Genomic DNA, 13,381 nt, shown 5'->3' on the forward strand with positions numbered 1-13,381 from the left:
TTCACTTCAGTTCAGTGGCTCAGTCGTGTCTGACTCTTTTTGACCCCATGGACTGCAGCATGCCAGGCCTCCCTGTCCATCACCAACTCCTGGAGTTTACCCAAACTCATGTCCATTGAGTCAGTGATGCCATCCAAGCATCAAATAGTAGCATACACATTTCAAATTTTGTTCATAATTTCAGTAAATAATGGAAGTGTTCAAAATCAAGGTTGTTAATACATCTCAACTTTTTCTCATGAGATCCTCAGAAGGTTTTCATTTTCTTAAAACATATTTGAAAATAATACAATATAATGACAATGCAGTCTTCTGTGTTAGATTATCTTTTTCAGCTTTAACAAATTAGTCTGTATATTTTTCATAACCAAAGCTATGGTGTCATATATGTAATTTCAGACTCTCTCTTGCTTGTGGTGGAGTGGCTGTGAATTCTGTTGAAGACTTCAGTATAGATTGCTTGGGACATGCTGGTCTTGTATATGAGTATACATTAGTGAGTATTTCTGTGGGCAGTGGTTATAATGTGAACAGGAAACTTAAAAAAAAAACTAAACTTTTAAATTCACATTTTATTTTATGAGAATCCACAGGATAGATTTTACAGTTTATCTTTCTAAATGTTTCTTAATAGTTCAGATATAACTTAACTGCTTTAACACATATTTGGTTAATGCTATGTGATGTGCTCAGTTGCTTCAGTTGTGTCCGACTCTTTGTGACCCTGTGGACCTCAGCCTGCCAGGCTCCAATGTCCATGGGATTCTCTAGGAATACTGGAGTGGGTTGCCATGCCTTCCTCCAGGGGATCTTCCCAACCCAGGGATTGGACCCATGCTTCCTGCGACTCTTGCATTGCAGGCAGATTCTTTACCTGCTGAGCCATCAGGGAAGCCCACATTTAGTTATACTTGATAAGAAAAATTCATACAAAGTTTGGATTCTGATAGTATCAGCTAGGTCTTGATTTCATAATGGCTTTAAGTATTAAAGTTATATCTCCTTATATTACCTTTTAGGGTGAGGAAAAGTACACTTTTATTGAGGACTGCATTAACCCTCGCTCTGTCACCTTGTTGGTTAAGGGACCAAATAAGCATACTCTCACACAAATCAAGGATGCTGTAAGGGATGGACTTCGTGCCATCAAAAATGCCATTGAAGATGGTAAGCTCTTTTTTGTGATAGATACGAACCTCACATATTTTTAAAGTAGTAATCTATTATGGGATGCATAGTATTTTAAAAGATATGAATGATTCAGTTCAGTTCAGTTCAGTCGCTCAGTCGAGTCTGACTCTTTGCGACCCCATGAATCGCAGCACGCCAGGCCTCCCTGTCCATCACCAACTCCCGGAGTTCATTCAAACTCACGTCTATCGAGTCGGTGATGCCATCCAGCCATCTCATCCTCTGTCGTCCCCTTCTCCTCCTGCCCCCAATCCCTCCCAGCGTCAGTCTTTTCCAATGAGTCAGCTCTTTGCATGAGGTGGCCGAAGTATTGGAGTTTCAGCTTTAGCATCATTCCTTCCAAAGAACACCCAGGACTAATCTCCTTTAGAATGGACTGGTTGGATCTCTTTGAGTCCAAGCGACTCTCAAGAGTCTTCTCCAACACCACAGTTCAAAAGCATCAATTCTTTGGCGCTCAGCCTTCTTCACAGTCCAACTCTCACATCCATACATGACCACAGGTAAAACCATAGCCTTGACTAGACGGACCTTAGGTGGCAAAGTAATGTCTCTGCTTTTGAATTCTCTTATTTCACTTCAGACTGTTTATAGTGAAGTTTTCTCCTTCGGGATAGTCTTTTCTATAGTTCATTTAATTAAAAAGATGTTTTTTTGACTGTGCTGGGTCTTTGTCTAGTTGTAGTGAGCAGGGGTGGTACACTGTGGTGCACGGGGCTTCTCATTGTGTTGGCCTCTCCTGTTGTGGAACACAGGCTGTAGGTGCACAGGTTCAGTAGTTGTGGCACATGGACCCTAGAGCTTGCAGGCTGCGGTAGTTGTGGCTCAGCAGTTGCGGCTCACGGGCTCTAGAGCACGGACTTAGTGGTGTATGGATTTAGTTGCTTCGAAGCTTGTGGAATCTTTCCCGGCCAGGGTTGGAATCCATGTCCCCTGCATTGGCAGGCAGATTCTTATCCACTGGACCACCAGGGATGTACTGAAATATTCTTAATAGTATGCTGCCTTTTTAATTAACTTCTATTTATTAAATGAAAAAACTGATTTAATATTGTAGTATCATTTTTTATTTTTAGAAATTTATTTTTAAAATCATGAAAATGCTTTTACAGCTTAGGACCCATTCCATTTCCTCATTGCAGTATAATTTTAAGGAAGATTAGGAAAGAATATTTATTGATAATTTATTACCAGCTTCCTTCTAAAAGGAGTTAGGGTTAGATAATTCAATAACATACTATGTAAGTGAGAATAGGAAACCCATCATGAAAAAATGCTCAACATCATTATTCATTAGGGAAATGAAAATCAAGACCACCAAGAGATACTGTTTCATGGTGACTAAGATGGCAGTAATCAAAAACCTGGACAATAATGATGAAAATGTGGAGAAATTGGAACCTTTATACGTTGCTGGTGGAAACTATTGAAAAACAGGCAGTTTCTCAAAGATTAAATATAGTTACTCTATGACCAGCACATCAGCTCTTAGGTGTGCATACAAGTACGGTAAAAATGTATGTGCACACCAAAAATACACATGAATGTTCATAGTAGCCAGCCAGTGGAAACAATCCAAATATCCATTAGCTGATAAATAGATAAATAAAATGTGGTATGTCTATACAGTGGAGTATTTTAAAGGAATAAATACTGATATATGCTACAATATTGGTGACCTTGAAAACATTCTATAAGGTAAAAGAATCTAGGCACGAAAGTCTGTGTGTTATATGATTCCAGAAAAGGCAAGGCCATAAAAGGTAGATTAGTAGTTGTGATTGTCAGGGGCTGGGGGAAGAGGAAATAGGGGATGATTGCTAGTGGGTACAGGGTACTTTTAGGAAAGTATTTTGGGATTAGAATGGAGATGGTTGCAGAGTCATGTGAATATACTGGAAACTACTGGGACGTACACTTTTTTTTTTGGCTGCATAGCACGGAATCTGGGATTCCCTAACCAGGGATCGGGCCCACGCCCCCTGTGGCGGAAGTGTAGAGTCTTAACCACTGCACCAGTGTAAAAGGCTGAATTTTACGGTATGTGAATTGTATCTCAAAAAAAATAGAGTAACTCTATAAACAATATATCAGATTTGTCTGATAAGCAAAAGCATAAATGTGAAATAATGGTAGAACAGAAGCTGAGATGGAAAATTAGAACCTAGGAAAATAGAATATGGATATAGCAAACATAATAGTCACTGTAATATTTAATCTGCCAGAACATAGAGATACAATCAGCTACATAGTTTTCATTATTGAAAAGGAGAAATCACAGCAGTTCCTAAATTGAAAAAATATGGGAGTTGGTATGAGAGCCTACTTCTTATAGTCACTTTTGATGAAAGCTAGTAGTATTTTTTAAAGTATTTTTTAAAGAAGAAGGCTTTGGTAGTTCAACTTGGTTCTTAGGCTTTAGAATACAAAGAAAAATGGATTATTAAAAAAAATCACTTCAACCTCTTAGTTTTTTAAGAAATAATTTATCTAGGTAATTGACATATTATGAACTACACGTTTAAAGTATACATACAGCCATGAAACAGTCCCCTCAGTCAAGATAATGAATATATTTATCACCCTGAAAAGTTACCCCGTTGCCCCTTGGTAATCCTTCCTTCCTCCTCTGCCTGTGTCACCCTGCCCGTAGGCAGCCTCCTGGGCGCAACAGGAAGTCAGCTTTCTGTTGCTATAGATTAGTTTGCATTTTTTAGAATCTTGTATGAGTGGAATAATACGCTATGTATTCTGTTTTTTTTGCTTGGCTTCTTTTACTCAACATAATTATTGTAAATTAATTGATGTTATTATATTGATCAGGGTTCATTCATTTTATTGCTAGATAGTATTCCATTACATTAATATACTACAGTTTATTTCATCAAATTCACCTATTGATGAACATTTGGTTGTTTACAGTTCTTGGCTATAGCAAATAAAGTTGTTATGAACATTTGTGTACAAGTCTTTGTATGGACATATGCTCGATGGACATGAGTTTGGGTGAACCCCGGGAGTTGGTGATGGACAGGGAGGCCTGGTGTGCTGCAATTCATGGGGTCGCAAAGAGTCGGACACGACTGAGCGACTGAACTGATGCTTTCATTTGCCTTGGGTAAATGGCTAGGAAAGCAATGCTATGTTGTAACTTTTTAGAAATTGCTCAACTGTTTTGTCATGTACTATTTTACATTCCTGTTGGTTGTTCTGCATTCTTACCAATAGTACTGGGTATGGTCAGTCATGTTAACTTTAGCCATTCTAAAATTAAAAAAACGAAACTGTAATTTTAATTTGCATTTTCTTAATGATCATTGATGTTAAGCATCTTTTCATGTGCTTTTCTTGCTATCCATATCTTTGGTGAAGTTTCTGTTCAAATCTTTTGCCCTTTTAAAAATTGGGTTGTTTGTTCTCTTATTGTTGAGCTTGAGAGTTCTTTATATATTCTGGATACAAATACCTTTTCAGATATGTGATCTGTAAATATTTTCTGCTACTCTGTAGTTTGTTCTGTTATTCTCTTAACAGTGTATTTCAAAGAAGAATTCTTAATTTTGATGAAGTATAATTTATCAGTTTTCCTTTCATGGATTATGCTTTTGGGTGATGTCTAAAAAATCTTTTATCTGCCCAAGGTCGCAGCATTTTTCTTTTAGAACTGTCAGTCTTCGGTTTGTGCAGTCTCTACCACCATCTATCACAGAACATCTTTCATCTTGCAAAACTGAAACTCTGTACCCGCAATAACTTTCCAATCTCTTCTCCCCCGACCCCCGGAGACCACCATTCTACATTCTGTCTTTATGAATCTGACTGTTCTATGTACTTGATATGAATGGAATCATACAGTTTTTGTCCTTTTGTCGATGGCTATTTTGCTGAGTATAATGTCTTCATCCATGTTATATTATTAGCATGTTTCAAAATTTCCTTCCTTTTAAGGCTGAATAATATTCTATTGTAGATATATACCACATTTTATTTATCAATTCTTTGTTTTTTTCTTGGCCACAGCTTGTGACTTGAGGGATCTTAGTTCCCTAACAGGGACTGAACCCGTGACCAAAGTCCTACCCACTGGACTGCCAGGGAATTCCCTACCCCTCATCTGCATTGGCAGGCAGACTTCACCACTGAGCCGCCAGGGAAGCCCTGGAGTTTTCTTCATGGGAGGAGTCTAACCACAAATTCAGTCTCTTTTATGGATACAGGACTGTTCAGGTTGTCTGGTTTTCTTGAGTGAGCTTTAGTACTTTGTGCCCTTCAAGAAATGTGTCCACTTCATCTAAGTTAAGATCATACTGCCCTGAACTAATCTGATTTGCTGCCTATTTGTGGTAGATAAAGTTATATTGGAACATAGATGCCCCCGTTTGCTATGTATTGTCTGTGACTTTGTGCTATGCTGGCAGAATTGAATAGTTGCAGAAGAGATGGCATGGCCTACAGAGCCTAAAATATTCATTACCTGGCCTTTTGCAGAAAGTTTGCTAACCCCTGATCTTTGTTTTCAAATTTACTGGCATTAAGTTATTTGTAATAGTACTTTATTATCCCTTTAATATCTGTAGAATCTGTAGTGACAGATTTCTGCACTGTTCTCATTTCATTTCATGGATCATTTTTATTTCATTGATTTCCACTTTGATCTTTACTATTTTCCTTCTTCTGCTTACATTAGTTTTCATTTGTTCTTCATTGGTTTGAGACCTTTGTGCTTTTCTAATATGGGTGTTTAGTGATGTAAATTTCTCTTCAGTTACTGCTTTAGTAACTTCCCACACTTATTGGTATGGTGTGTTTTTACAGGAGAATGGGATCTGGGAAGTTTTCAAAGCTACTGGTAATGTTCTGTTTCTAAAACTGGGTGGTAGGTACATGGGTACATTTATTTGTATATTTATTCTTTATATCTTATACATGTAAATACTCTTTTGTGTTTATTCAGTATTTAACAAGGAGCTTTTAGAACGTGTGAATGGGAGGTGAGGCTCTAATTACCTTGTGGGTAGACAATTCTCTTGAGCAGTTATGTTGTACAATGAAGCAGAGAAAGGGGGTTGTAATTAAAGAATGATGTAGGATAAAAGGAGAGATTCTCTTTGTGTTTATTACTTTAAACATGGATGATTCCAAAGCAAGTTTACTAATTCAAAGAAGAGTAAATAAACTTTATAAAACCATACCAGCAGGTGTAAGAGTTATATCCTCAATTGAAAATTGATGTGTTTAACCAGAGCTTTGGCCTTAGAATAATAACACCTAATTTTTTTCTCAAACAGTTTGGGTCTGCTTGTACAAGGAAGTAAATACTTCCTTGAGTTCTGAGAATTGCATACCAAAAACTATGGCCAGTTTATGTTGGCCTAGCATTTTTTTTCAAATCAAATGCTGTTATTAGTTGTCTGCAACAATAAATTTTAAGTAACTACATTTTAAGTGTAGTTATAAAGGAGAAGGATGAAGGTATGTCTGCTTTTATAAACAATGAAATAAGCTGTTTGTATCCAGCTGTTACCTGTTCAATTCAGTCCAGTCACTCAGTCGTGTCTGACTCTTTGCCACCCCATGAACTGCAGCATGCCAGGCCTCCCTGTCCATCACCAACTCCTGGAGTTTATTCTGACTCAAATCCATTGAGTTGGTGATGCCATCTAACCATCTCATCCTCTGTCGTCCCCTTTTCCTCCTGCCTTCCATCTTTCCCATCATCAGGGTCTTTTCCAATGAGTCAGTTTTTCTAATCAGGTAGCCAAAGTATTGGAGTTCCAGCTTCAGCATCAGTCCTTCCAATGAATATTCAGGACTGACTTCCTTTAGAATTGACTGGTTGAATCTCCTTGCAGTCCCAGGGACTCTCAAGAGTCTTCTCCAACACCACAGTTCAAAAGCATCAAGTCTTTGGCACTCAGCTTTCTTTATAGTCCAACTGTCACATCTATACATGACCGCTGGAAAAACCATAGCTTTGACTAGACGGACGTTTGTTGGCAAAGTAATCTCTCTGCTTTTTAATATGCTGTCTACGTTGGTCATAACTTTTCTTCCAAGGAGTAAGCATCTTTTAATTTCATGGCTGCAATCACCATCTGCAGTGATTTTGGAGCCCCCAAAAATAAAGTCTGACACTGTTTCCACTGTTTCCCCATCTATTTGCCATGAAGTGATGGGACCAGATGCCATGATCTAAGTTTTCTGAATGTTGAGCTTTAAGCCAGCTTTTTCCACTCTCCTCTTTCACTTTCATCAAGAGGCTCTTTAGTTCTTCGTTACTTTCTGCCATAAGAGTGGTGTCATCTGCCTGTCTGAGGTTACTGATATTTCTCCTGGCAATCTTGATTCCAGCTTGTGCTTCATCCAGCCTGGCATTTCTCATGGTGTACTCTGCATATAAGTTAAATAAGCAGGGTGACAATATACAGCCTTGACGTTCTCCTTTCCCGATTTGGAACCAGTCTGTTGTTCCGTGTCCAGTTCTAACTGTTGCTTCCTGGCCTGCATACAGATTTCTCAGGAGGCAGGTCAGGTGGTCTGGTATTACCATCTCTTGAAGAATTTTCCACAGTTCATTGTGATCCACACAGTCAAAGGCTTTGGCATAGCACATCTGTACTGTGCTTAATTATTTAATGATGTATAACTTTAGGATGTTTTGTAAGACATCTGAGTAATCACCGAGCTGTGTGACTTATTTTATTTCTCTCTGTATTTAAACACATTTTAGATGCAGGCAAGATAATAGACCATGAATATCTAGTTGCATTTTTCTCTGTTTCTTCTGTGTGGCATGTCTTGCCAATCATTTTTCCCCCCAATAGGTTGTGTTGTTCCAGGAGCAGGTGCCGTTGAAGTGGCAATAGCTGAAGCTCTAGTTACATACAAGCACACGATACAAGGAAGAGCTCGTCTCGGAGTCCAAGCTTTTGCTGATGCTTTACTCATTATCCCTAAGGTACAACTATCCTAATGGCCAAAGAATAATTGATTGGACATAAGATGTCTAATGAAATTACCCATATTAGGTATCACAGTAGAGTAGAAAGACAGGTGTTTGCTTATATTTCCCTACATAGTTTTAGATGAAGCAGCAAAGTTTTCAGTATAACAGCTCTGAATACTTGTAGGAGTTTCAAGAAATGGCTAAATTGCTACTTTGCTTCTGTCTCTGAGCTCCAAAATTTGAAGTTAACTCCAGAAATTTCTTTCAAAAATACTTCATGATTAATCATAATGGAGAAGTTTAGAATGTAAAATTTAACTAGATTTTGAGTAGATCTTTATTTTGTTGGTGGTATCCAAAGTACGAGCACTTTAAATTATGGGAAGTGAGAACTTTTGGCTGTTTAGCACTTCTAAATACAGTACTAGAAAAGGAGAGAAACCAGTTTTGTTTTTTTTTTCTCTGTATCAACAGAAGGATGGAAAACTACCATTTTTTTCCCCTTTGCCTTAATCTGTTTGTGAACTACTTGGAAATACAGAAAACTATTTCAAATATACTATTAACATGACTTAAATAAACCATCTTACTAAAATATTAGCAAAATCTCTTTGATAATTGCTTTAAAATTATTCATAATTTGTTGAATTTTTGTGAATTAGATATCCATAGTTTTCTTTCTCTGAAGAGGCAAAGTCAGTAGTAGTTGCTACACATTGGTAGATTTGAGTATACATTGAGTGGTACCTCTCTACTCACCTGCTGTTGGTTTAGGACCACTTGGGAATGAACTTGGCTTGCATTGCAGGTATCACCATCTCTGTTGCTAGGAGTCATGACTCATGTGAACAAAGGGCACAGATATATTACAAATAAGCAGATTTCCTTTAGCAAATGCTCAGGAAAAACCAGAAAACGTGTGGCTAGAGGGACCAAGCAAACAACAATACCTTCCTACTTCTTTCCATTAAAAAAAAAAAGTCTTTTGCAAGGAGTTGTTATGGAGACGGACCCCGTCAAGGGCCCTTGCCTAGTCCTGGGAAACGAGTTGTCCGCGGAGACACATGCACTGACAAAGCAGAAGACTGCATTGGGAAGGAGTGGCCAAGCGGAGAGCAGAGTATGGGAACCCGGGAGACCTGCTCTTCCTCTTGACTCAGTCTCGGCTTTCTGGTGCTGGGGTTAGTTTCCAGGTTGTCTGCGGCCAGTCATCTTGCTTGTGCTCCTATTTGGTCCAGCCCAGGGCCCTTTCCTGGTGGGCGTGCACATCTCTCAGTCAAGATGGAGAGTTTCTGGGAGGTTGTCAGGACATATTGTGGGCTGATGTGGTCCCTCTTTTTGGCCCCTCCCAGAGTCTTCTGATTGGTCTTGGAGGCACCTTGTCAGTTGCCTGTTCTCTGTCGGGACCTCCTGTTGTGAAACAACTTATGCAAGTGGTTATTTTTATGCCTGTCCAGGGTGGCTGGTTTAGTCCTTAACAGAGGGAAATTAATTTAGCAGGCTGGGGTTGGGGAAACTCTAATGTCTTCAGAATTTAGTGTGATGTACATAGGGGAAATGTTGAAGTGAATATAGTAATTACTAGGTACACAAAATAATTAAATTTACATTAAGAATGAAATTCTTTGAAAGGTGATGATTACTACATTATGGGTGTGTTTTCACAAGACTGGAAAGCAGTGCCTTATGTTTTATCTGATATTCTAATATATATGAAGACATTCTATCCATATATTTATTATTATGTTTATTTGTACAGGTTCTTGCTCAGAATTCTGGTTATGACCTGCAGGAAACACTAGTAAAAGTTCAGGCTGAGCATTCAGATTCAAAACAACCTGTTGGCATAGATCTGAACACAGGTAAGACAGTGAGGAAAACTTAGCTGCTTCATAAAAAAGAGGTTATGCTACAGTGACCCAGAATTTATAGTAAGGGGGAGATGTGGAGGTTTGGATGACTTTTGTATATTAAAAAAAATTATATTTATTTATTTTTGGCTGTACTGGATCTTCATTGCTGTGAGTGCCTTTTTAATTTTTTTTCCCCCCTCTAGTTGTGAAGAGCAGGGGCTGCTCGCTTTTGGTGGTGCCTGGTCTTCTCATTGTAGTGGCTTCTCTTGTTGCAGAGCACAGGCCCTAGGGCTTTCAGTCTTCAGTAGCTGAAACACATGGGCTCAGTAGTTGGGGCTTCCAGGCTTGAGACCACAAACTCAACAGTATGACTCACAAGCTTAGCTGCTCTGAGGCATGTGAGATCTTCCCGGATGCAGGGAACCTGTATCTCCTGCATTGGCAGGCAGATTCTTTACCACTGAGCCACCAGGGAAGCCCTGACTTTTATATTTAAAGAATGGGTGCCTTTAGTTTACTTTTGAACTTCTTAAAAGCAGGTATTCATTTATTTAAGCAATAGTTATTGAGTGCTTGTATTTGACCAGGGATTCACACAGAACAAAAATAGATAAAAGTCCCTGCCCTTCTGAGCTTATGTTGCAGCAGGAAAAGATAGGCAGTAAATGATAGCCTTAATAAGTAAGTACCTTTAACATTTTTAAAGGTAATAAATTATATGACAGAAATAAAGGAACAGTATAAGGATGATTGTGAATCCTAGAACAGAGCATGGGGAGGGTGTTTTAATTTAAAGAGAATGATCAGAGTAGCCTCAGTGAGAATGCCTATTGAACAAAGTCAAAGAAAATTAGGAAATTAGCTACGTGGGAACTAGGGAAAGAATGTCCTAGGCAGAGGGAATAGCCGGTGGGAGAGCCAGTGTCTGGTGTTTTTTGAGGAGGAGATGGGAGATGAGAGAGGTGATAGAAGGTCAGATCACAAGAGGATGTGTGGACCAGTGTGCAGTTTGACTTTCTGTGGTGGAACAGGGAGCAATTTTGAGCAGAGGTGTGACATGGCTTGAATGTATTTAAAAGGATCAGTCTTGCTATTCTGTGGTAAGGAGTCAACTGAACAACTGAAAGGAATTGCCATTGGCGTTGGCTGCTTTGGAGGACTGTGGAGCAGGTTGTGGCTAGAGGTCAGCGTTGAGTTCTGACAAGGCTAAGTTTGAGGTTATCTGTTGACTTTAAAATAGACAGTTGGATGTATAAGTTTGAAGCTCAGGAAGGTGGCCCAGATTGGAGATGAAAACTTGGGAGTTGTCAGAGAGTGTGTGTGTGTATTTAACATTAGATCTTTTGTTTAATTTGGGTCTTGGTTGCACCACGTGAGATCTTTCATTGCGGCAGTCAGTCTTACTTGCTTCGTGGCATGTGGGATCTTAGTTCTCCGACCAGGGATCAGATCCCTGTCACCTGCAAGGCAGATTCCTATCCACTGGACCACCAGGGAAGCCCCAGAGTGTATGTGTTTCAAATCCAGTAGACTGGGTGAGACCACCTAGGGAGTGAGTATAGAGAGAGAAAAGAATCTAGGACTGAGCCTTGGGTACTCCAGCATCAAGAGCTCAGGAGGAAGAGGAAGAACCAGCAAAGCAGACAGTAAAGGAGCCACTAGTGCCGGGGAGAGACACCAGGCAGTGTGGCACCCTGCAAGACAAGTGAGGAAAGAGCAGTGAGGAGGCTGCAATTGGCTGTGCCAAGTGCTGCTGATGGATGAGGCCTGAGACTCGACCTTTGGGTTCGGCACCATGGAGGCCATCGGTGACCCTGACAATAGTAGTTTTGGCGGTATATGAGATATTGTTAGAATATATAGTCAGTATTAACAGAATATGTCAAGACTGTAGTATTGAAATTGTTTTTGCTTTGCAGGTGAGCCAATGGTAGCAGCAGATGCAGGAGTGTGGGATAACTATTGTGTGAAAAAACAACTTCTTCACTCTTGGTAAGTTTGTATTAATAAGAAGAGAAAGACTTTTAGGGACATAATTGTTAACATTAAGATTTTTCTATTATTTTTGCCACGCTACAGTGGAAAATGGTGAAAAGGCATGGTATCCAGTTATTAAAACCAGCTTCTGTTGTTTTCCAGTTCCTTTTACATTTTAGTTCTAGCTGTGGAAGTTATAGGAAATGTTAATATTACTGTTTATTTGAGAGGGAAAGGAAGTTTACTGAAATAGTACCACATGCATAGTGGGTAAAAAATCAAATGATGTGCTAAAAATGAGTTCAGTTTTGCTGGGATATAAGATTAGGCTTCTATTTTATCAGCAAAGGAGATGGAATTATAATACAGGAGTCTTTATTTATAATGTCTTTGTCTTATCTCACACCAACATCATTGCAGAACAAAGTGCCTTTGGTAGCTGGAGATTTCTGGGGGGAAAGGTAAGAGTGAGTTGGTGAGCTTTACTCACCCTGTCATCTTTTCCCTCAGCACTGTGATTGCCACCAATATTCTCCTGGTTGACGAAATTATGCGAGCTGGTATGTCTTCTCTCAAAGGGTGACTGAGTTCAAAATCAACTCTTCTAGAAGCTGAGACTTAGCACGTCTTACATCCAATTCCCACTATGGAGCCTGAGCCATTCTTAATTTTTACACAATAAATGCAGTTTATATTTGTTGGTCTTATTCATCAAGGTATAAAGAACTTAAGAAATATTTTCACAGGAAAGAAATATTGATGAAAATAGTTTTCCCTTAGAAGTTCTAACTCCCTACCCTTTATTGTATGTATGATATTTTGATATAACAAGAAAAACATATTTGGTCTTTATCCCTAGTTCCTGGCACAAGACCTACTAAAACCTTTGTAATTTCCTGAGTAATGGGGGTGATGGGAACATTTTTTATTATAGTATTTAGTCTTTGTCCCTGGTTCCTAAGATCTTCTAAGACCCTTGAAATCTCTGGAATTCATGAGTGCTTTTTGTGCGCTAATAAGGTGAGTCTTGATGGCCCCCTAGATGGCTTCAGGCTGGGGGCTGGTTACCAGAGGAATCAACCATGTGATCAGAGGGTTAGGACTTTAAGCCTCATTGCCCTGGGAGGTAAGGGAAAGGGGCTAGAGATTGAGTTACTAATCAATTATACCTACATGACGAAGCTTCTATAGACTAATCCCTAAACTGTGGGGTTTGGAGAGCCTCATAAAGAGCTTTTGGAGAGGTTAGTGCAAATATCCATGTGCTGGAAGGGTGGTGCATGCCAACTCCATGAAGACCAAGCTGCTGTACTCAGGACGCTTATGGACCACCCCATATATACTTCTGCATCTGGCTGTTTATATTCTTTATAATATCCTTTGCAATAAACTGGTAAGTGTAAGTAAGTGTTTC

General features: G+C 39.2%; 1 protein-coding gene across 4 annotated transcripts in view; it reads left to right on the forward strand.

Moving 5' to 3' along the window:
- CCT6B (chaperonin containing TCP1 subunit 6B) overlaps positions 1–12,664 on the forward strand; it is a 35,227-nt gene extending 22,563 nt beyond the window's left edge. For all 4 annotated transcript variants that reach the window (XM_069602855.1, XM_069602858.1, XM_069602857.1 and 1 more), the window contains 6 exons: positions 400–496; positions 1,020–1,167; positions 8,016–8,149; positions 9,897–9,999; positions 11,910–11,982; positions 12,478–12,664. In XM_069602855.1, the coding sequence (XP_069458956.1) occupies positions 400–496; positions 1,020–1,167; positions 8,016–8,149; positions 9,897–9,999; positions 11,910–11,982; positions 12,478–12,550 (628 nt within the window). In that variant the 3' untranslated portion in view covers positions 12,551–12,664. The remainder of the gene's footprint in view (positions 1–399; positions 497–1,019; positions 1,168–8,015; positions 8,150–9,896; positions 10,000–11,909; positions 11,983–12,477) is intronic.
- The last annotated feature ends 717 nt before the right edge of the window (positions 12,665–13,381 follow it).

Source organism: Ovis canadensis, chromosome 11, assembly GCF_042477335.2.
Source record: "Ovis canadensis isolate MfBH-ARS-UI-01 breed Bighorn chromosome 11, ARS-UI_OviCan_v2, whole genome shotgun sequence".
Classification (NCBI taxonomy): domain Eukaryota; kingdom Metazoa; phylum Chordata; class Mammalia; order Artiodactyla; family Bovidae; genus Ovis; species Ovis canadensis.